The sequence below is a fragment of the Perognathus longimembris genome, chromosome 10, assembly GCF_023159225.1.
Source record: "Perognathus longimembris pacificus isolate PPM17 chromosome 10, ASM2315922v1, whole genome shotgun sequence".
Taxonomy (NCBI): Eukaryota; Metazoa; Chordata; class Mammalia; order Rodentia; family Heteromyidae; genus Perognathus; species Perognathus longimembris.
Window position 1 is genome coordinate 47649390 of NC_063170.1, and position 22384 is coordinate 47671773.

General features: G+C 35.4%; 1 protein-coding gene across 10 annotated transcripts in view; it reads right to left on the bottom strand.

Annotated features, from left to right (window-relative positions):
• The window catches only part of Slc4a7 (solute carrier family 4 member 7), an 86398-nt gene that overhangs the window by 24397 nt on the left and 39617 nt on the right, over positions 1-22384 (bottom strand). For 3 of the 10 annotated variants that reach the window (XM_048355982.1, XM_048355978.1, XM_048355984.1), the window contains exons 6-15: positions 22159-22347; positions 13913-14028; positions 12828-12887; positions 11998-12155; positions 10521-10608; positions 10081-10227; positions 7905-8011; positions 5585-5759; positions 1974-2107; positions 88-333 (exon numbers count right to left, since the gene is read on the bottom strand). In XM_048355982.1, coding sequence (XP_048211939.1) covers positions 88-333; positions 1974-2107; positions 5585-5759; positions 7905-8011; positions 10081-10227; positions 10521-10608; positions 11998-12155; positions 12828-12887; positions 13913-14028; positions 22159-22347 — 1420 coding nt within the window. Of the gene's footprint in view, positions 1-87; positions 334-1973; positions 2108-5584; positions 5760-7904; positions 8012-10080; positions 10228-10520; positions 10609-11997; positions 12156-12827; positions 12888-13912; positions 14029-17816; positions 18186-22158; positions 22348-22384 lie in introns of all 10 variants that reach the window. The other 7 variants (XM_048355985.1, XM_048355988.1, XM_048355983.1 and 4 more) reach the window with 5 other exon arrangements.

Here is a 22384-nt window from a genome sequence, read left to right on the forward strand (position 1 = left end):
CTTTCTTGCTCATGGTTAGGCTCTACTACTTGAGCCATACCTCCCCTCTAGTATTTTTTAGTATCAGGGAGAAATGGAAGTACTTACGAGTAGGTAGTAAGTTTATCTAGGTTATTGTTCATATTAAATGCATATATTTCTCCTAAATGAAAGAGTTTCTCCAGAGCTTCATAGATGAATATGATGCAAATGAGAGCTGCAAAAGCCTCTTCTGTAAATCGAGTAATATAACACACAAGGCTGCTTGCATCTGTTGCAACCAATACAATGCACAGGAAGGAAGTCCATAGTCCAATACTGGCTCTTAAATGTAGATAGCAAAGGTGGTAATCTCTGTTGAGAAAAAAGTGGACATGATCAATACACAAGTGTAAAATAGTATTTATACCTAATTTTTAAAAATAAATTTATTTTTATTTATTTATTTTGCTAGTCCTGGAGCTTGGACTCAGTGCCTGAGCACTGTCCTGGCTTCTTTTTGCTCAAGGCTAGCACTCTGCCATTTGAGCCACAGTGCCACTTCTGGCCGTTTTCTGTATATGTGGTGCTGGGGAATTGAACCCAGGGCTTCATGTATGGGAGGCAAGTACTCTTGCCACTAGGCCATATTCACAGCCCTATACCTAATATTTTTATAACAATACAAACATGAAAATGTATGAATCCCAAGTACTGAATGACAAAATAATGACTAAAGTTATGTTTTCCCACTTCAACTGAGTCTGGTTTTTATGTACACATGAAAGATTTACAATGAAAAACCTATTCAGAAACAAGTATTTCAAAGTCACTAAGTCTAACTTAAGAAATCAGTCACGTGTTGGGCTGGGGATATGGCCTAGTGGCAAGAGTGCTTGCCTCATATACATGAGGCCCTGGGTTCAATTCCCCAGCACCACATATACAGAAAATGGCCAGAAGTGGCGCTGTGGCTCAAGTGGCAGAGTACTAGCCTTGAGCAAAAAGAAGCCAGGGACAGTGCTCAGGCCCTGAGTCCAAGCCCCAGGACTGGCCAAAAAAAAAAAAAGAAGAAGAAGAAATCAGTCACATGAACAACTGTATTTAATGCTCTTTGGAGATCCAGAAATTAGCCATACAGGTCCACAGTAAATTACCCATACCACCTTTATCTTGCCATCACCACCACCGCTTCACCATTATCACTATAGGCAAGTGTATTCTTATCTTAGGTTCTTGTGGCCTCTTTTTCCCTACTATTCAGTGATGTCTAGAGTCATTGTTTATACTTCAGGCCATTTCATTGGTCTGCATAGCATACCAGACTAGAATCAGAATCAGCTTAAGTGTAACCAAAATTTGAACTCAGAAGAGATAATTATAAGCATCAAGTTGCTTAAGGCTAAAATGTTCAAATGCATTTATGTTATGACAGGAACAGTATTAGCTATAGGGCACTAATCCTTTCCAAACTGTGACCAACTTTGCCAGAGAAACTAATACTTTACTCTGATTGCATCAATCCCATGTCTATTCCACAGACACAAGATTCCACAGACTGTTTCAATTTGCCTGAGCCTTTGAGATCCCTAAACTTCTTGTATAAGAGAAACATCATCACCAAATCGGGATTCACATAAATACCTTCTTATTGGTTTAAGTTTGCTCGCATTATTTCTGCTCCCAAGTGATTTATCAGTATACAAACCCATTGAATTTATCCTGTTTAGCAATCATATTCCTCATCTTTAAGTTACCAAGTAAAGATGGTAACAGGGGCCCTGACAGTATCAACCACACAGTAGCCCCAAAATATTAATGAGATATTTAAAAATAAATATGCATTATATACATAGCATATATAGTATATATACTAAATATAACTTAATAGACAAAAATATATTTTACATATAAAACTTAAGTCAATAAACATGTTTATATAATATACAAAGAATATGAACAATATAACATATTGTACATATATACAATGTAGGTGGTAAGCAGAGAACTATTACCTGCAGAAGTTATATAAGATTTTTTCAAACACTAGAACTGGACCCGTGCTTCCAAGTATTGTTAGAGGTTGCCCAGCGAATAAGGAATAAGCAATCCCAGTTAATGAAGCTCCCAAAAGAGACTCTATTGCACTCTGTTTAAGAAAAAAAGAAATGAATAGAAGTAACACATCATAAAACTTAACTCTAACCTACTACAAAACTTCTAAGATATATGGAAAATAAAAATATTATACAAATAGCTAAAAAAAAGCAAACAAATATAATATTGAGCCTTAAATTTTATATATGGAAATTAAAATACATTTTAAATACCTAGAGAAAACATTTCTTCTAGGATAATGTGATATAGAAGCAAGAGAAAAAACTAAAAGAAACACACACAAGGAATCTATGGGTAATTTTTAAATCTGTGACAAGTAAAAAAAGCATATGCATTTTCAATACTTTTTTTTTGTTCTGAATAGCTGATTTTTAAAAATACCAAGCAAGAAAAATGCTAGCCTCCAAGCAAGTACGAGGCTCAGATTTTAAACCCCAGTATTGACAAAATACAAACAATACTAGTAATAATTTTTAAAATACCACATTAAACAATCTATACGGTACTTTAATTTTTTTTCAAAGATAGTAAATTAACATGGGAGCCTATCTTTCTCAAACTGGTTTCTAAAGAACAACTTTCTATGTATTTTCCAGTAATTAATCTATCATATTAGGCTTGGCCAACTAAAATAAAAATACTTAATATAAAATAATTTAAAAACTCACAATAATCACTAACAAATGGTTATCTTATTAAAGCTTAGTCAGAAACAGCAACCAAAAAAAACCAAACCAAACAAAAAACAAAAAAACAAAAAAAATGAGAAAAGGACACTCAAGAGATATTTAACATCAAAGCTAATGAACTAATTTTGTGCCACTGCCGGCATTTCATCCTGATTAAGTTACTAGCTGTTAAAAGATGATATGCTATGACAACTATGACAAAGGAGAAAGGACAATGATTTACCACTCACAAACACGAAGGACAACTGGAATACACTATCCAGAAAGGAAAAGCTCAGAATTAGGAAAGACAAAAAATGAAGCTTGTGAGAAATCAGTCCTAAAATGAGAGGCAGCTTCAAGACAGAGCTGAAGTGGAGGACCGGTGACCAAGTGTTAAACCATGGCTGTATCTTAACCTTTTTAAGTCTAAGCTTCTGCACCTTGAAGTGCCGGTGATGATTACTAGAACAACTTAACTAGTGTTCATGAAAACACCCAGCAAGCATAGTATTTGGCACCCGGAACATTATAGTAGCTATTCTTATCGTCAACTCTTAACAGTTTCTTTTCAAAGTAATAATCAAGAAGTACTAGTAGAGAATAAAAGTATAATTCAACTATTAGAATAAAAGTAAGATGAAACCCACATGCAAATTTGCCTTTTTGGGAACATGGAAAAGTAATAATAATAATAATAATAATAATAATAAATGTTAGTTATATGGAGTAAGTTTCTTATGGAAAAACAAATTTGTGTTAGAAGACAGTAGCTAAACCACCATTATAAAAATTTTGTACTAGAATACAAGTATTTGGGAAAGAAGTGCATCAGCTTACAAGAAAAAATGTAAAAGATATCCAGAGAAAGCAAGAAATTGAAAAGGAAGTAACAGAATAAAGCATTTTTAACAGGGGCAGATGGGCACAAAGTTAAGGTTTCTCTACCCCAACCTTAGGTTGAAAAAACAAATGACTGTCATGTAAGACCTGCCTGTAACTCCCCTGCGGGCACATTTACAAAAACAACACTTCTCTTTACCCACAACTCTACCTTTCTGTAATTTCTTATGTTTATCCTCAAACTGGAAGCTGTTTCTCCTAAGGACATCATGCTTCTGTTATCCTCCACCAGTGTAAGACTCCTCTTCACCAGCGGAAGCCCTATGTCAATCCTCTCACACAGAGCTCAGGTGTGCTACACACTACTCTAGTGCTGTTCTAAGTCACTGAACACAGCCATTTCTGCTCCTCCAAACCTCGAATGCAGTTTTCACAAAATGATGCTACTTTCATTCCTCTTCTAGGATTCGGACTGAACCTATGCTTAAGTCCTTTCTGAAACATTATTATTCCTTCTCCATTCCATTCATAGGTGATTTCCCACTTTATTTTCTCCCTAAAAATACCTGCTTGGTTAACCTCATCTAGTCTCAGTTTAAACCCTCACTGGTATATTAACCATCTTGGATCTTTTTCTTTTTATCAATATATAATCTCTGAAACTGCACCCCAAAATAATGTCTAAAGTTATAGAAAAATGACTGGAAGGAACACATCATTTGCCAGTTACTTTATGCTTCTGCTTTCTTTTCCTAATGCTTCTTTTCCTTAGCTTTTCCTCATCTAACCCACACAGCCCAGTATATGGGTGGCAAGACACAATCTCTCACTCAGAGCAGGATCTGCGATCCTCACACTTATCTACCTCCTCCAGTGTGAGCATGTTACATGCACACAGCATCCAACAGCAGGAGACTGACAGTGCTGAGTGACAGACCATAAACAAAGAAGCAGCATTTCCACAACAGGACAGGTAAAACACGCTTCCACAAGGACCAGCAGTTACAGGCACTAGTTTTGACAGCATATAAAGCAGCCATATGAACTAAAAATAAGTATATATGATACAACTATTAAAGAATAGAGTAAAAAGAATCTGAATAATGGAAATTTGAGAGTTGAAAGAAAATTTCAGTTGTTAGGCATAGCTCACGTTTAGGACATGAAATATTTTAATTAAATAATTGTCATTACTTAGCTTTGGCCTATTTTTTTTAACCTTTAATCTATAAGGTTACAAATTTTCCTTTGACTTGTGAATTTAAGAATCATAAATCATCTCATTTAAAGACTATTTAAATATATATACCAGCCCTCTCCCCCCCGCAAAAAAAAATGCCTTCCCAGATTTTACAAAGCACTATATACAGCTCCTAATACGGTATTATCAAGTACAGAAAATCCTTCACAACCACATCAAAGACGGAGGCAATATTCAATTATACTTTCCAAATAAAAGCTTTGACTACTTTCACAGATTTAACAACAATGCAATGAAAGTAAATGTCACTTCAACAATCTATGATCTCTATGTAATTTTGTTCTATTCTTCCAAATAGCCTAGTCTAGGCCTACCAAGCCAGGGCTGATGAAATATGAACCATGACTCTAATCCTATGGTACCTTAAAAGACGCCCATCAATAAATCCACCCCACAACCCCTTTCCCCAGAGTTTGGCTGGTCTTCCCAACAATCCACCCACCCCCAGAAGACAATGGAAGCCTTTTTTACTCAATTATAAAACCATTCCATCCAGCAAAGCAGGATAAACTTTAAATTTATATATTTATTTTACCTCAACTGTGCATCTTCTCCTGTTCAAATGGCTTCCCCATGTTTTCCACAGCAATTACCTTTGGGGAAAGTCTGCTTTGGGACAGGTTTATCATGCTGTGGATAGATTCTTTAAATAGAAGTATGAATAGCGAGACAAATGCACACAGACACTTGCCTCTGAAGAGCTAAGCGCCTGGCCACTACCAATCTTTGTACTCACTATTCTGTTTTCTGTAGCTTCTCCAAGCAGCCCTCCAAAAGTGATTACAGGAGACATACAGGCACAGTATAGGAAAAGAATCGAGGCCAGGCACTGCAGACTTAATGCATCCTTGAAGTCACTCAAGAAAAAAGGTGCTTTCCTTTTGATGTCAAGTATCAAACCACCAAAAAGCCTAAATAGGTGAGATGAAACTCGTCAAACTGTACACTAGAGGATTCTAGCTCGTTCAAACTAAAACTATCACTACATAAAACTGCAGGTGCCTATTACTTAACAAAAATTAAAATCCAATTTAAATCATGGTATAGACTATAGAAGACACACTCATTGAATCTAATCTACTCATGACAGGAAAGATAGATCTCATTAAGTTACAAGAGACATACACATTAGTTTATGGACTATATACTCAAGAGTACAAGTAAATTATTTTATGAGTAAATATAATTTCATACATAAATGTGCAAGAAAATGTACAACAAACAAAAACCTAACCAGCTACTCAAGAAAATGTGCATAAACAATTCTATTAATTAAAGTCTGCACTATAAATCTTAAAGGCAATATTAAGGAATGGCAAGAAGGCAATTATAATCCAAATGTCCCTTCTTATGAATGTAGTAGGCTCAGTTGTACATGTAGTTAATTAAATAGTAATTTTACTAATAACATCAATGACTTATTTACATGAAAATGTAAGTAAAAAGAAAAACCTCAGGTTTAGTACATTGAGTTTACTATACACACAGTCAAACCAGCATATTAATAAAACTATGAGATTAAAAATATTTATGGGGAGGGGATAACAAGTATGACAAGAAATGACCTCACTACCTTATATAACCCCTCTGTACATCAGCTTGACAATAAAATTAATTTTAAAAATATTATGGCAGGCCATCAAAGCCGTAGTATTTCAACTTAAAAATAATTTAAAAATAGATTTTTGGATACAACTAACTTGAAAACAGTCCAATAAATATAAGTTTAATGAGGTCAAGAACTTTTGTTCTTCACTGCCAATCTCCAGTGTCTAGAGAACATAGAACAGTGCCTGGGTTTAGGAAGCACTGAGCAAACACTGGTGACTGAACTGATAATTCAAAAAAAGGTTTCTAACTCATAAAACAGGTAACCATTCAAATACCAAATAAGAAAATAGACAAATTAACTATGCTTTAAACTGCTTTCAATGTTTCAAACTTTACATTCTTTTAAAAAGTCTAATATTTGGAAATAAATCCTAAAAATACATTGACAGGTAGAAGTTATTCTGTATATCATCTGACAGCAAGGGCAATTAACTTTTAATAAAAGATGTTAAAGATAATCTAGAAAATGAATCTATCCCATCAAATCAATAAGGAGTGACTTCACACAGAAGGCTTATACAGTCTCAAAAGTCAATGGACATCTAACTGAGCACTTTTCAGTGACTAACTCCATCTCCTTTTCAACTTCAAAGAAACAGTAACAATAACAACTAATAGGAGACTAGCACTGTTTTGTACAGGGATGGAAATTTACTCAGAGACTAACTCATTTCAAGAGCCAGTGAATTGGTAACCATTTCATGGTGTGACATGAGTTATTTTTCTTAGCTAGAGTGCCTTTTATGTATATTATCAAAATACCTAGTGGTATGCCTATGGTATGATATTTTTGTTTAATAAACAGATTTTATTCAAGATCTTTTAGTTCCACATTGACCACCAATAGATAACACAGAATCAACAGCCAAATGCTTTCCTACAGTTGTAAACACTGTAAAATAGATCTATTCTATAAAATATTTAAACATTTTAATGTTACATCGAATAATGATCCTATTCTTTACACCAAAATTTTTTTAATTAACTTAAAAATTTTTCTAAAACAGTTTCCAAAGACCATTACTATTTTGGGGTAGGGGAAAGCAGACTTGTCCAATTCTATAGTATCTCACAGCATAAGGCTCATAAAGAGTATTGCTACATCTATGCACAAAAATCATTATGTAAGTCCTCTTTCTTCCCATAATTCTAAAACTTGATATGGCTTAAAAGCCTTCAGTCAAGATAACAGAATATAACCTATGTTTATATAGGTTCTGAACACAAAATTCAGTAATCTCATTTTGAACTAAAGCTTGGTACAAGTATTATTTTTTAATGGACGCAAATGTTCCTTAATGTCACACCTTATACACGAAGGCATATTTTTTTTTCCAAATGAAAGAAACACTATACAAGATTAGCTTCTAAATGCTTGGGAAGAAAAAGAATGCTGGTGCCTATTTCATCAAGACAAGCCCTAATCCTGGAAGGTTTGTACCCACCTTCCAGTCCTCTGGAGCTCAGGCCCGGCATGGTGCGCAGCCTCCTTAGGACTCTCCCCAGACAGCGGGGCACACTCATTGGGAAACACAGGAATCTTCCTCTTTTCCTGAATTTCACAAAACATATCTTCAGAATCTGATTTTTAAAAAAACTGTGATGGTATCTTTGATTAGAACAGACATCCCTTCATTTGAATTATACATTTTATTAGTGCTTCAAGAAAAAAAAGCTTTTTTAAAATTTATTATTTTTTTTTTTTGCCAATACTGGGCTTGAACTGAAGACCAAAAACTCGTTTGGGTTTTTCTTTTTTTTTTTGGCCAGTCCTGGCGCTTGGACTCAGGGCCTGAGCACTGTCCCTGGCTTCTTTGTGCTCAAGGCTAGCACTCTGCCACTTGAGCCACAGCGCCACTTCTGGCCGTTTTCTGTATATGTGGTGCTGGGGAATTGAACCCAGGGCCTCATGTATACGAGGCAAGCACTCTTGCCACTAGGCCATATCCCCAGCCCTCATTTGGGTTTTTCACTCAAGGCTGGCACTCCACTATTTGAGCCACACATCTTGTGCCTTTTTGCTGGTTAAATAGAGGTAAGAGTCTCTTGGGTGTGTCTGACCAGTATGGCTTTGCACTTGGACCCTCAGAACTGACTGCAGAGTAGCTAACAATAGAGGCACAAGCCAGCAATGCCCAGCTAAACATCCTTTTAAAAATAAATTACACTTAATAATAGAATCTACCAAAAAACCAGAAGCAGAGCTATGGCTCAAGTGGCACCAATATTGAGCAAAAAAGCTAAGGATAGGGCCCAAGCCTTGAATTCAAGCTCCAGTACACATACACATACACACACATACACAATCAATTAAATTCATACGTACCATTTGTATGATACAGATCTTCCCCCTTCATATGTAGACAGAGAATACATGCGCACACAAATAATGTGAAAGAGAGAAGGAAAAGAGGAAAAAAGAAGGAAGCAAACAAATAGAGACAAAAGAAAGCACTGAAGTCAAAGGCTCTGGCAGAACTTCAAATTTACACATGGTTCACATATATAAGACTCACCTATAAATATAACATTACTGTTTGAAAATGCAAAAGTAAAATCAACTAACATTATAACAAAGGGGAAAGAAAAGAAAATACAGAATCTTTAAAAAACAAAAACAGTGGGCTGGGGATATAGCCTAGTGGCAAGAGTGCCTGCCTCGGATACTCGAGGCCCTAGGTTCGATTCCCCAGCACCACATATACGGAAAACGGCCAGAAGCGGCGCTGTGGCTCAAGTGGCGGAGTGCTAGCCTTGAGCGGGAAGAAGCCAGGGACAGTGCTCAGGCCCTGAGTCCAAGGCCCAGGACTGGCCAAAAAAAAAACAGTGGAAGGTATTACATGTTACAACTTATGACATCGAAAACAATCACTAAGTCAGGAATGGTGATACAACTCCTATAATCCCATCACCAGGAAGGCTGAAGCAGGAGGATTACAAATTCAAGGCCAATCTGGGAAATAGATGACATGGTATCTTTAAAGGGGGGAAAGGTGAAGAAAAGGCTATATTGAAGAAAAACTTAGAAAAGTGTCACAAACTGTTGAAAACCAAATTTTACTTAAAAAGAAAGAAAAGAGCCAGTGCTGATAACTCATCCATGCAATCCTACTCAGGAGGCTGAGATCTGAGGATTACAGTTAGAAGCCAGCTTAGGCAGAAAAAGAATGTGACTCTTGTCTCCACTAACCACCAAAAAGCCAGAAGTGGATGATATGGTTCAAGTGGTAGAGTGACAGTCTTGAGTAAAAACACTAAGGAATATCACCCAGGCCTGAAGTCAAGCCCCAGTACCCAGTACTGTCATAAAACACACACACACACACACACACACACACACACACACACACACACACAGCAAAACAGGTAAAACCAGAATCTGAAGTAGAAAAAAAAACATTTTTTAAAATGGTAATCTGAACTAAAACTTAAAAATGTACCATTTCAAAAGCAAGACAGATGAGTTGCCCCTTAGCTAAACAATACAAAATATGAGGTGATCACAAACTAAGGAACAATCACACACACAAACTTGCACAGCTGTTTTCAAGAAAATGCAAAACTTGGATGAAGCAAGAACAGTTTGATTTCTAAATCTCAGAGCACAACTCTCTTTCTCACCTGAGAAGGAACACTTTTTGGTGGCTCAATGCGTATGGAAGGGTCCCACTCTCCTGGGGGCAGGACAGTTACTTGATCTAAAAATTCATCAATTCCAGATAAGAGATCATTTCTGTCTTTTGCTTTATAAGCTACATCATGAAAAATCTAAAGAAAAAAATGTAATTATATTATAAATACATAGTTATGTTATAAACTCACTTTAGATAAATAAGTGCATTACAAAAGTAATTATCTAAGTAAGTGCAGGCATTCATCTCACCGTGAGCAACAATTATAAAAGGTAACCCTAACTATCAGCTGGGTATCATTAGTACCATTAAATAAATTAGTAACAAACAATTAAATAAGACGGGTATGCTTCAGCTCTGAATGGAAAGAGAACTATAATTCTACCATCACTGCCATACCTCCAAGGGATTTTAGTATATTTTAATTACCTCATCTGTCATCAGAGTGGCTATTGATCTGCCAATTTCATGATACTGCGGAGCCTTGCCTGCTGGACCCAGTAACAGAAACAAAAACCTAGGGGGAAATTAAAACACAAAGATGTAAAAATAAAAACATCCACACTCAAGTTTAGGCAATCATTTTTTAAATACAATTTGAGTATAAACACAGAACCAACAGAACTATTAGGCCATCCCTAATAGGAGTGGCAAGTCTATTCAGATTCAGAGAACAGAAAACGAAGAAAGGTATTCCCGGGTAACTTCCTGTGAAGTTATCACTTTAGATCTTAAAAGTTCCCAAGAGGTCTTTTGATTAAACCAATAAATCTGGTCTAAATGATCCCCAAAAAGTACCAGGATACAGAAAATGAATAATAATCTCATTAAATCCTTACAACTAATGTCTATTAAATTAGATAAACATATACACAAAAAAAAATCTATAATCTCTCAAATGATGGTTCTGGGTAAAAGTAAGATTTTTTTTTTATTTTTAACTCTACATTTAAAATCAAAGCTCTTAGATGCTAAGAACTAAGTAAACAATATTTAAATCTGTGCTTGACTATATTGCTATTAATACCAATATTCAGATTTATCCAAATCTGAAGTATCTTACTTTCAAGGAATTTATATATGAAGTTATTTAACTATTTTTCTCACTTATCCCAAAACTACATAGTTAAACAGTCAAGCACATTAAAATTAAGTATATATCTACTAAGCTCCAAATAATTCTAATATTAACCTACAAAATGAGTAAGAAATGTGTTTTAAAAATAAACCTCATTCACAAGTAACCCCTTCCTGCTAACAAACTAGAACTGCTCCTCTGTGGCTACTCTTCACATCACACCTTGCTAATACATCTTATGGAAAATTATTGTTCTGGGAAAATATCCCCAACTTATCTTTCAATTACAATGTACACTGAACAGAAAATTTTCAAACATTCTTGCCAAACTCAAAGGAGTTATCACACTCAGTCTTAGGAGATATCCCTATTTTACAAATGAAGGGTAGAAAATTTAAGTGAGATTTAACTGCAATACTACACTGCACAAACTAAGGGGCACAAAGAAAGGGTTCTGCAGTCCCATTTTCTGACTCTAGTACTTGCATATTTCATCAGAAAGGATGCCTCACATGAGTGAGGGGGGCTAGGGAGAACAAGGCCCCGAGTACCAATCCCCAGCACAAAAACAAATAAAGACATAAAAAACATTAATACCAAACTTCTTATAAAGGTATAAATACAAAACTGCTTTCAAAGAACTTAGTTTATTTTTTGTCTGAAGATTAAAGATAGCAATATACTCTAATGACCAAAGCATTTTATTTTAGCATAATGACTACTGACAAGTAAAAAGATTTTAGTACATGAAGATGCCCGTTCACTCAGTGGATAAATTGTTTTACGTTTGACCATGCCAACAGAATGTTGACCAGAAGTGATATTTACCTGGTAGGGACAGGAACCTCAGTCAGCCCTGAGAGGAGGACCGCAGGAGCCAGTCTCACAAACGCAATGATAGGCCTTTCCAAAAAGTCTACTTCTCCCACTAGGACATTAGATGCCTCTGCTCCAGAAGGAATTTTCCTCATGAAATTCATGTCGACCTATTGTCAAATGAGTAATAATTAAAAATAAAGCCTGCATGGCAACATGAAACTATTAGAGGGAAACAGGAAAGAAATGCTTTTTTAAAATTACTACTTGTCAAACAAAACTTGTGATCTAGAGGGTGTCTAAATGCCAAAACTCTCACAAATATAATGACTGGATAGACAATACAAAGAATGCAAACAAAATTCATTCATGAATACTAAAGTCTTAACTATCACAATCTTTATTACTTTAGAAATCTAAAATATTAAACATAAATTTGCAAAGTTTAATATATATAGTACTACTCATTAAAAATTATTTAGAACATATAGTTCACAGACTAACAATGGTCCATGAAATTATACACAGTACTAGAACACATTCATCTTAAGATTTATTATTTAATCTTAGATGTGATTTGGTCTCTAGCTTTTGTTTTTATAAACCCCTTTTACTTAAAAGAAACTACAAAACACCCCAGTATTTTCCTTAAGTGGAAAATATTTCTATTTACAAGTAAATTGGTTCGGATATGCACTTTCATAAGTAAAATTCATTTGTCTGTGTATAATTACAAGGAAAAGGTTACAAAAACATGACAACATCTTCATTTATACAGTTTCACACAAGTCACTAAACAACCACTTACAGGGCTATCTATTAAAAATAAAACCAGCACTTACAGCGGGCCTCTTGAGTCCCACACCCAGTGTGCCACAACTACAGTGCCAGGAGGCAGACTCCTGCCCAACAGGAGACAAGGAGGTGTACACAAGGATAGGCCAAGTAAAAAAAAGTAAAACTGTGACAGAGGAACAAAAATCAACGGCAACTGCCATGTTTACAGGAGATCTATAATGTAAATTACAATGATTTATTCATTTAGCAAGAATAATCTGACATTCAGTCATGAACCCCTTTTACTGATCTGAAGGAACATAACACTATTAAAATAAGATCAAGCTAGAAGAATTGAAAGTAGAAAGCATTTCTAAATAGCCAATATCCATAATGCAAGGCTCTCTACAATTGAAGGGCATGATGCTTAGCAAAGTATAATATAAATCAAATTTCCTTTCTGTAAACTAAGACATGGACTTTAGAGGACAGAGTAAAAGGCTTAAAAAGATAAACCTTGCTTGACATAATAACATTAAACACCAATCCTTACATCTGATTCAAAAATGTTAAAGAAATGAGTATCCTGCTACAAACCGCATTCAAGAATAACAATGGCTATACCCAATAGACTAATTGCTCATAAACTCAGTTTGAACTTGTTTTTTTATTCAGTTCTTAGGAATAGGTTCTTTTCATTTCAACAAAATACTGAACAAACTTTTAAAAATCAACTTGCAGTAGTTTTAGTTTTTTAATTTGTGTCTGTAGCAGCACTGACATATTTTCACATGGCATTCCAGAAATTACTAATACCGTAAGACAAAAATTCTGAGATTGAAGTACAGCTCGGGAAGAGATGAACACACTGGTGCTACACCAGCTTTCCAAAATTAACCTTGAATGTAAGTCAAAATGTATTGAAGTTTACCATTTATACTTTTTTTGGAATTGCTAAAACTAGGAAGCATGTAGCTATTCAGACACTTAGTACTGCTTCTCAAATTTATTACAAGCATAACACTCAAATGTGGAAGCACCAGTGTAGTAACGAATATTATAATCAATGTTAAAGAAAGTACAAATTGCTATTTTTTTTTCAGTAAGAATGACTATTAAAATGTATATATAGTTAAATGACAGAATTTACCTTGCTGAAATCAACAGTACTATTTTCTCTGCTTCCTCCACTTCCATTACCTTTCATTTCTCCACTTTTACTATTGTCCAAGTTTCCAGGAGCAGACTGTGGAGAGGCTAAAATACCTGTATTTAAGAAAAAAATACACCAAATTAGGAAGGGGAAGATTCACTTTGTAACCTGAGAGAACTCAAGTTCCAAAAGTGATAGTTTATTATGAAAGCAAATGTGCTAGGTTAAAAACAGTGCCAGGTGTTAGTACCACAGTAGCAAAACTAGAAAAGTATATTAAGCAATGACAAAGAAGCTATTTTTAAGAACTAAAATAACAGATTTAAAAGAAAAAAGTGGCCTTTTTAAAAGAAAAAAGTGGGCTAATATGGAACCACAGAGATGAAGAAAGACCTCATTATGATTTCCAGGTAGTAACACCTGAGAATGAACACTTAAGAGAATATGCTTTCAAAATCCCTAACATGCATATGAACTAAACTACATTGAACTTTGGCATGACACATCAACTAAATGTAAGATGAATTTATGGTAAGTTTCTTCAAGAGCTTTCATTTTTCTTTGATAATGTATGTAATACCTATTATTACTTATACCCCTAAAAACTGAAAAACTAGAAGTTTTCTGTAAGTGTAAAAGTGTTGTTTTTCATTTGTTTTGTGTTTGTGTGTGTGTGTGTGTGTGTGTATGCATGCGCATGCGTGCACCAATCCTGGGACTTGAACTCAGGGCCAAGCAAGCACTGTCCCTTCGCTTTTCTGTTCAAGGCCAGAGCTCTACCACTTGAGCCACAGCTCCATTTCTGACTTTTCAGTGGTTAACTGGAGATATGTCTCAGACTTTCCTGCCCTGACTGACTTTGAACCTCGATCCTCAGATCTCAGTTTCCTGAGTAGACCTGTACTAAAATGCAGTGTCTCATTTTTTAGCCATGCAATAAAGTAGTTCATTCAGCTTCTGTGAATCAGATAAACTTATTAGAAATAATTGTTTGGATTACGAACAATACAATATGTTCATGTATTAGTATATGCAACTCAGTTGAACTGAGCAGCAACATTTCACAATAAAATAACCTAAAACACCAGTTAGCATATGACCCATGGTAGCTACTACAAATTCTGCCAAGTGTTCAAATCTCAAAATTTCATAAGCATTTAAACAGATTTCTAGCAAGATTTTCTACTCTTAGGAATATAAACTAATATTTAAAATACTAAATATTATAAGAAAAATGGCACCGACACATTACCATCTAGTGATTCACAGAAATACAATGAAGTTATGGTTACTGTGGTTACACTTTATAATCTCATTATATTGTCATCAAGACCCAGAATTTCAAGTCCATCAGACATACTTGATACATCTACTAATAACTTTATCATACTGGCTACACATGAACAAGTTATTAAGATCCCTCCTTATTCTATCTTTGTCCCTAAAATTCAGGAATAATATATATTCCCTACAGAGAGAAGCAAGGGTGGGTATCACTGCTGGGTTTTCATCCACTGTCACACAAGAAAACAAAGATGAGAATTAAGGCTCTGGTGGCAACTGCAACTACACGCTATACATTTCTGTTAATATGTGTTCAATTGATACCCCTGATCCTGCAACAAATTCCAAGGTAACCAAGGACTAAAAAGGCATGTTTATCATGTATACAGGTAAACCAAGAAGATTTAAAAATCCTACTCTGAAGCAAGGTGTGATGGTGGGTACTTGTAATCCTAGCACCCAAAAATCTAAGGAAGCAAAATCATAAGCTCAAGACCACACTTAGGTGAGATAATGAATGAATGAATGAATGAACGCTATTAAGCATCCTAAAGAAGAACAGGATTGTGATACAGCCTTCTCTCACAAATGATTAGACCCTAAGGAATAGGAAAACACTACTTCGTGACCCAACGCTATGACAGAAACCTCTCCAAATGTGCCAGTCACTAGCCTCCCTCTTCAAGGTTGTATTAGGCTTCAAGGAAATTTCCTTACACTTCCTGAGTATTTTAAGCACCAAAAGTAACTCAAAAGACTGAACAAAAAGAAATGTACTTATTACCTGAGTCATGTAATTATAATCCCTCTGCCTATCACCTTGGTAAATAGCAATAAAGTAAATAATATTTTTAAATAACTTAAAAGGACATATGATATAGCTCCATTTCTTTAGTAATTACCAACTTTCTACAGATACTCTCTTAACAGTAATTGCAAGCATTTTCTTAATCTTCTTCCCTCCATTGATAAGGTTTTTTTTTAAATCTGTGTTACTCAATTCTTAAGTTCGTAGCATCTTTTATCTCTGCAGTATGGCCTAACAAGCCATTGAGAAGTTATGTGTCCATTTTTAGGTAAAGTGTGTACGTATTAATCATTATGAGCAAGAAACATTTCACGCTGTCCATCAATATGACACAGACCTAAAGAATTATTTCTGTCCAAGGGAATGGGGGAAAAAACATGCTAGTGCTGAGTATTACTGAGCAGTTGTAGAATTTTCATTTCTTTATAAGTTCAATGTATTTGCAAAATTCACGATGAAATATTACACTAAGCAGGTCTGAGTTCATCTAATTCCTGCCCTGGTCATTACAATATGACCTTTATTTTTGTCTTTTTTTTGTTATTTTGTTTTGTAAAACAAATATAACACTAACTATACCAAACTGAAAAATTTAGAAAATCAGAAAAGCACCCCTAACACTGTCTGGAACTAGAAAATAAATGCAGTTCGTTACAATATGACCTTAATATTTCTGTCTTTTTTTTGTTTTGTAAAACAAATATAACACTAACTATACCAAACTGAAAAATTTAGAAAATCAGAAAAGCACCCCTAACACTGTCTGGAACTAGAAAATAAGTGCAGCTATCACTACAGTCGTAATATATGATCCACGGAAGGTTAACTAACTTTTCTTTGTTGGTGAATGAACGTAAGACACCTAGCTTACACAGATTTATAAATACAATGAACACAATCATTTAATAACTAAATTGCCACTGGTGTATGAGCTATTTATACTGAGAAAAATGTAAAAACAAGTGACTAAAACCACCAGTTAGTATTATTAAACTGATTATACATTATAATGATATTAGGCTGAAATACAAGCTAAAAGTACAAGTCACTGAATAATCCTTTCTTTATACAAATTAGGTAGTAAGCTAGACATATAAATGTTCCTATCATCAATGTATAAGGCAGAACAAAATTTACCATAATTTACAGCCCTTAAATAAGGTAAGCAGAAACCTTTCAAACTAGGAAATGACTTTTGTGTCTAATAGAAAAATACATCCTAACCATAACTAAGAATTCCAGTTTTGGAAAGTTCAAGGAAAATTTGGACGAAAATATCAATATGGTAATGTCTATCCTTAAATACACTGCCACCTTAATGTGATTTCAGGTAGACGGTCAAAAAACAGAAAAAGAATGTTTTCCCCTATCAGGAAGACTTAACATGTACTGCATTCTTAGAAGAAGAAGAAGAAAAGAATCAAAGAGACAAAATGCACACCACCTAACTCTTTTTATGTACATGCATGTGTTCATCTTATGAGTGAAGTTTCCAAGAAAAGCCATTATTCTAAAAAAGAAAAAAATCCTAGCAAATTATATCATTACAAAAATCTGTCTTGTGAACTGCTCAAACCATCTAGAAAAGTTCCAGTGAAATTTTTTGAAAGGGATTAAATCCTATATTCTACTTTGTAGTCTTAAATTTAAAACAATTTCCCCAATACATTAAAAGAAAAAAAAACATGCAGAAGTCAAAATAAATGATAAGCATTATCTACGTATGCTACTCAGGTTATGTGCTGAAGGGCATTCCAAGAGCAAGTGGCCAAGGCATAAAGCACCACACGTGGAGGGTTGCACAGTTGCCTGGTGTTAGGTCAACATTTTCCTCATTCTTCTGCTCCTGGCCTTTCAGTGCTTCTACGTCTTCCTCAGGCGGATGAATGACTACTGTGGGAATATCATCACTGGCAGGTGACACTAGCAGTTCTGGGGGCTGAAGCTGACTCTGCGGGGAGCTTCTGGAGGTCAGGCGACTGATGCTAGGGCTGGAAGGAGGGCTGTGCTGAGGGGTGGGTACTGGGGTAGTACGCCTCGAGCCTGCAGGGGTTCCAGCTCTTGAAGAAGGAAGAAGATGACTGAGAAGAAGAGATAGAGGCGATTCTCCTCTCAATGAAAGGTTTGAGGCAGAGAGACCCGTTCGTAAAGAGTGGCGGGAGGCTGAAAGGCCTTCCCCTGAGACAAAACAAATAAATGAAAAATGATGAAGTTTGCTGAAAAAGGAAAATAGAGACACAGAGAACAGAGACACACACACACACACACACACACACACACACACACACACACACACAGAGAAAATCACTCAACTATAAATCACAAACTTCAAAGGCCCACAATTTCAAATTCATGCGGGAAAGGTTAGCATGTTAATTGAATTTCTAATTGTTAGAAAGTTACTGCAAAGTAATATAAATTGTATTTATTCCCTAAATGAATATTAAAAAAAAAAAAACAAGAAACACCAAGAAAGGTATGATAGAACATGACTGTAATCAAAATTAGGTGGGGAACCGAGGTAGGAGGATAACAAATTAAGACCACCTGTAGGAAAAAATGTGTGATGCTTTATCTGAAAAACAAAGGCAAAACTGGAGGCATGGCCCAAATGATCAAGTGTTTGTAGCTAAGAAGCAAAAGGCCCTGAGTGCAAAACATAGTATCAACAAAATAATGAAGTTATAAACAGACAGTAGGTAACCATCTGTACTGTTGAAAATTAAAATGTATAGCATTTTTATCAAGATCAAAATCAACATAGTTACTGCTAAAATAAATATCAAACAATATAAAATAATGTAAGAAGTAGAAAGATCCTTAAGTAAACTTACCAGTACTAAGAGCTTAAACTTAAGTGTGATTTTCCTACACTGTACCAAATTGCTGTAAGTAATTACTCTCACAAGAAAAATCCATATTATCATTATCTAACCATTTCTAGCTTAAAACTGGTATTAAATTAAATGGAACTGTGGCTCAAGGTGGTAGATCACTAGCCTAGAGCAAAAACAGCTCAGGGACAGCACCCAGACCCTGAGTTCAAGCCCCACAACTGACAAAAAAACAGTAAAATTAAAAACAAATTAGTAATATTAAATTAACAAGATTGGGTGTTATTCTCAAAATTAAAAGATAAATTGTAGGGGCTGGTGATATAGCCTAGTGGCAAGAGTGCCTGCCTTGGATACACGAGGCCCTAGGTTCGATTCCCCAGCACCACATATACAGAAAACGGCCAGAAGCGGTGCTGTGGCTCAAGTGGCAGAGTGCTAGCCTTGAGCGGGAAGAAGCCAGGGACAGTGCTCAGGCCCTGAGTCCAAGGCCCAGGACTGGCCAAAAAAAACAAAAAAAAACAAAAAAAAAAAGAAAAAGATAAATTGTAGGAATTTTTATAAAAAGGATTGCAATGTAAATTTTGAAAGATACATAGCCCTCTGATGGTACTTATTAATAAATGTCCTAGCCAAACACAGTAATACATGCCTGTAATTCTAGCATTTGGGAGGCTAAGTCAGGAGGATGGCAAGTTTGAAGGCAGCCTCAGCCTAATGTATATAAAAAGCTTCAAGCAAATCAGTTACATAGCCAAACATTGTCTCAATAATGAACAGAAGAATAACAAGAATAAACTGGGCAGCAATGGACCACCTTGAAATCCTAGCTGCTCAGGAGGCTGAGATCTGAGGATGGCAGTTTGAAGCCAGCCCAGGCAGGAAAATTTCTAAGACTCTTTTTTTTTTTTGGCCAGTCCTGGGCCTTGGACTCAGGGCCTGAGCACTGTCCCTGGCTTCTTCCCGCTCAAGGCTAGCACTCTGCCACTTGAGCCACAGCGCCAAGGACAGTTCCCAGTCCACAATTCAAGCCTCAGTACTGGCACAATAATAATAATAATAATTTAAAAAGTAAAAATATATTTATGCTGGATGCCTATCCCACACTTATAATACAAGGTACTCAAAAGGCTAGGTCGAGAGTATAGGGTTCAAAGCCAGACCAGGAAGAAGAGTACAACAGACTCCATCTCCAAAAATAAACAGCAAAAAGCAGAGATGGAAGCATGACTGAGGTGGTAGAGCACCAACAAAACAAAATGAGCAAGTGTGAATCTCTAAGCTTAAACCTCAATACCACCACCAATAATAATAATAATAAATATAGTCATTTCTAAAACATCAAACCCTTTTAAAGAAACACAACCTCTGAATTAAATAGGAAAAAATAAAACATTTCACACAGAAGAGCAAAATGACAATAAATTTAGCAGATTTTAAAAGTCATGCATACTTATACACACACCACTCAATTTCACTATTAAATGTAGCTTAAAGAATAGTATTCTCTTTTCAGGTAAACACAAGAAATATTCAAAGCAAAATGCTCAAAAGATCCCAGAAACATTTAAATATGAACCAAACCTTTAAATCATAATTATCATTTACTTAAACTAATTACATGCAGAAAACTTATTAAATTACAACTATAATACAACAAAACAGCATGATATCGACAAAATAACATAGTATGCTCAAGAGGCAGAGTGCTTGCCTAGCAAGAGCAGGGTCCTAGATCAAAATCCCCAATACTTGGAAAAAAAAAAAGAAAATAATAATCATCTTATGATTAAAAAGAAATTGGAGATTATCAGAAAACAGTGCCTTTTATGAACAATGGTTTAATATGGTTCCTCTGGATAAGTAATTCTTTTTACCAAGAGGAAAATATAAAGTCAAAGATGAAAAAAATAGTTAACTGTGTCATTGTAACTGGCTTAAGTTAAACTGAGATGTACAAAGACTGTTTTATTCTTCAGAATACTTAAATATACCCATTTATAACTTTAAACCTATTTTATAAAAAGACTTTCAAGATCAAGTGGTCAAATTATATTACAATGAGCTACAATTAATGATTACTTTCATTTAAGTTGCCTTAATATTCCTACCCATCTATGGCTATTTGATTATACAACACTTTAAAAGACATTCAACTGTTTGGGGGTCAGATAAGAACAGAAAGATGCCTTGTCCCATACTCGTCATACCTACCACTGAAATCTTATCCGTAACAGTGGTGATCAGAGGCAATAGTGACCTCCTAAGCTACTCTACTGCTCTGCACCTGCGTTCTCCAGGTTCCCTGTCATCATAGCTCTCCTTGGGAGCCAGAGACTCCTATTCCTCTGCTTTACACCCCAAGTGCCAGCCCTGAGGATTTAATAGAGGTAGACTGCTATATAAAACAATATTCTCAAGTCCCACATACCCTGCCACCAACTAATGAAAACAGTGGAGAGCTAGAATACTGATTTTGGAGTCTGAGTCATTTTCAGTCACCTTAAAAGACACTTTGGTGTAAGATAGGCCCTTTCATAAATTTAAGTAAATAGCAGTAAAACTGCCAGGTGTCTGAGGCTCACACCTGTAATCCTAGGGGAGGTCTAAGGATCAAAGCCAGTCCAAGGAAAGGTCATTAGACTCAACTCCAATTAACAACCAGAAAGCCGAAGGTGGAACTATAGTTCAAGTGGTAGAGTGCTAGCTTAAAGCAAAAAAGCTCAGGGACAGTGCCCAGGCTCTGAATTCAAGCCACAGGACTGGCATATACAATCAACAGTAAAATCAGAAACCAACACTCAAAATACCCTTTTCCATGCCTGAGAAATGCACTCACAAGACATGTATACATAGACAAAACTCATCTACATTCAAACCTAAGATTTAGAATTTTAATGTGTATTTTTGTGTAACTGATCCTATACCACCAAGTAATGCCAAAAACAAGTAACCCTGAATAGAAACAAAAATGAAGTAATCCAGTCTGTAAAAGACAGTGATTATATTTAGCTATTACTTAGAAATTAATTTGTGCAATTTTTAGTAACAGCAGAATGCTTAATAGATGTTGAATAAAAATTACCTTATGCCTATCGGTAATCCCAGAACTTAGCAGTATGAGTTCTAGAACAGTCTGAGCTACAGAGTAAGATCATTTCTCAAAAACAGAAAAAAAATACAAATATTTCAGGAATAATATTCTTAAAACAGGTTACAATGACCCAGAATATCTTTCTTCCCTCAAATATTGGTGGTAACTCTGCAATGTTGTTAGAAAAATGTTAGCAGAAACCAGACGCCACAACTTATCTCACCATTCCTTTCAAGCAAGTGAGGGTCAGAATGTTTCTTGCCTATATCTGCAAATGATCGAACAAGAGGAATTCGACTGGTGAATCTTTTCTCGTTTTGGTGGTGATGTCTCTTCAGGAGAGCTTCTCTAACATTCTCTCTTATGGTCTCATCTAACTGGCCAGAGGCTATCATGTTGTCCAACACCATATCTAATCAAAAGAGAAAATAAGTAATTGTTAATAAAGA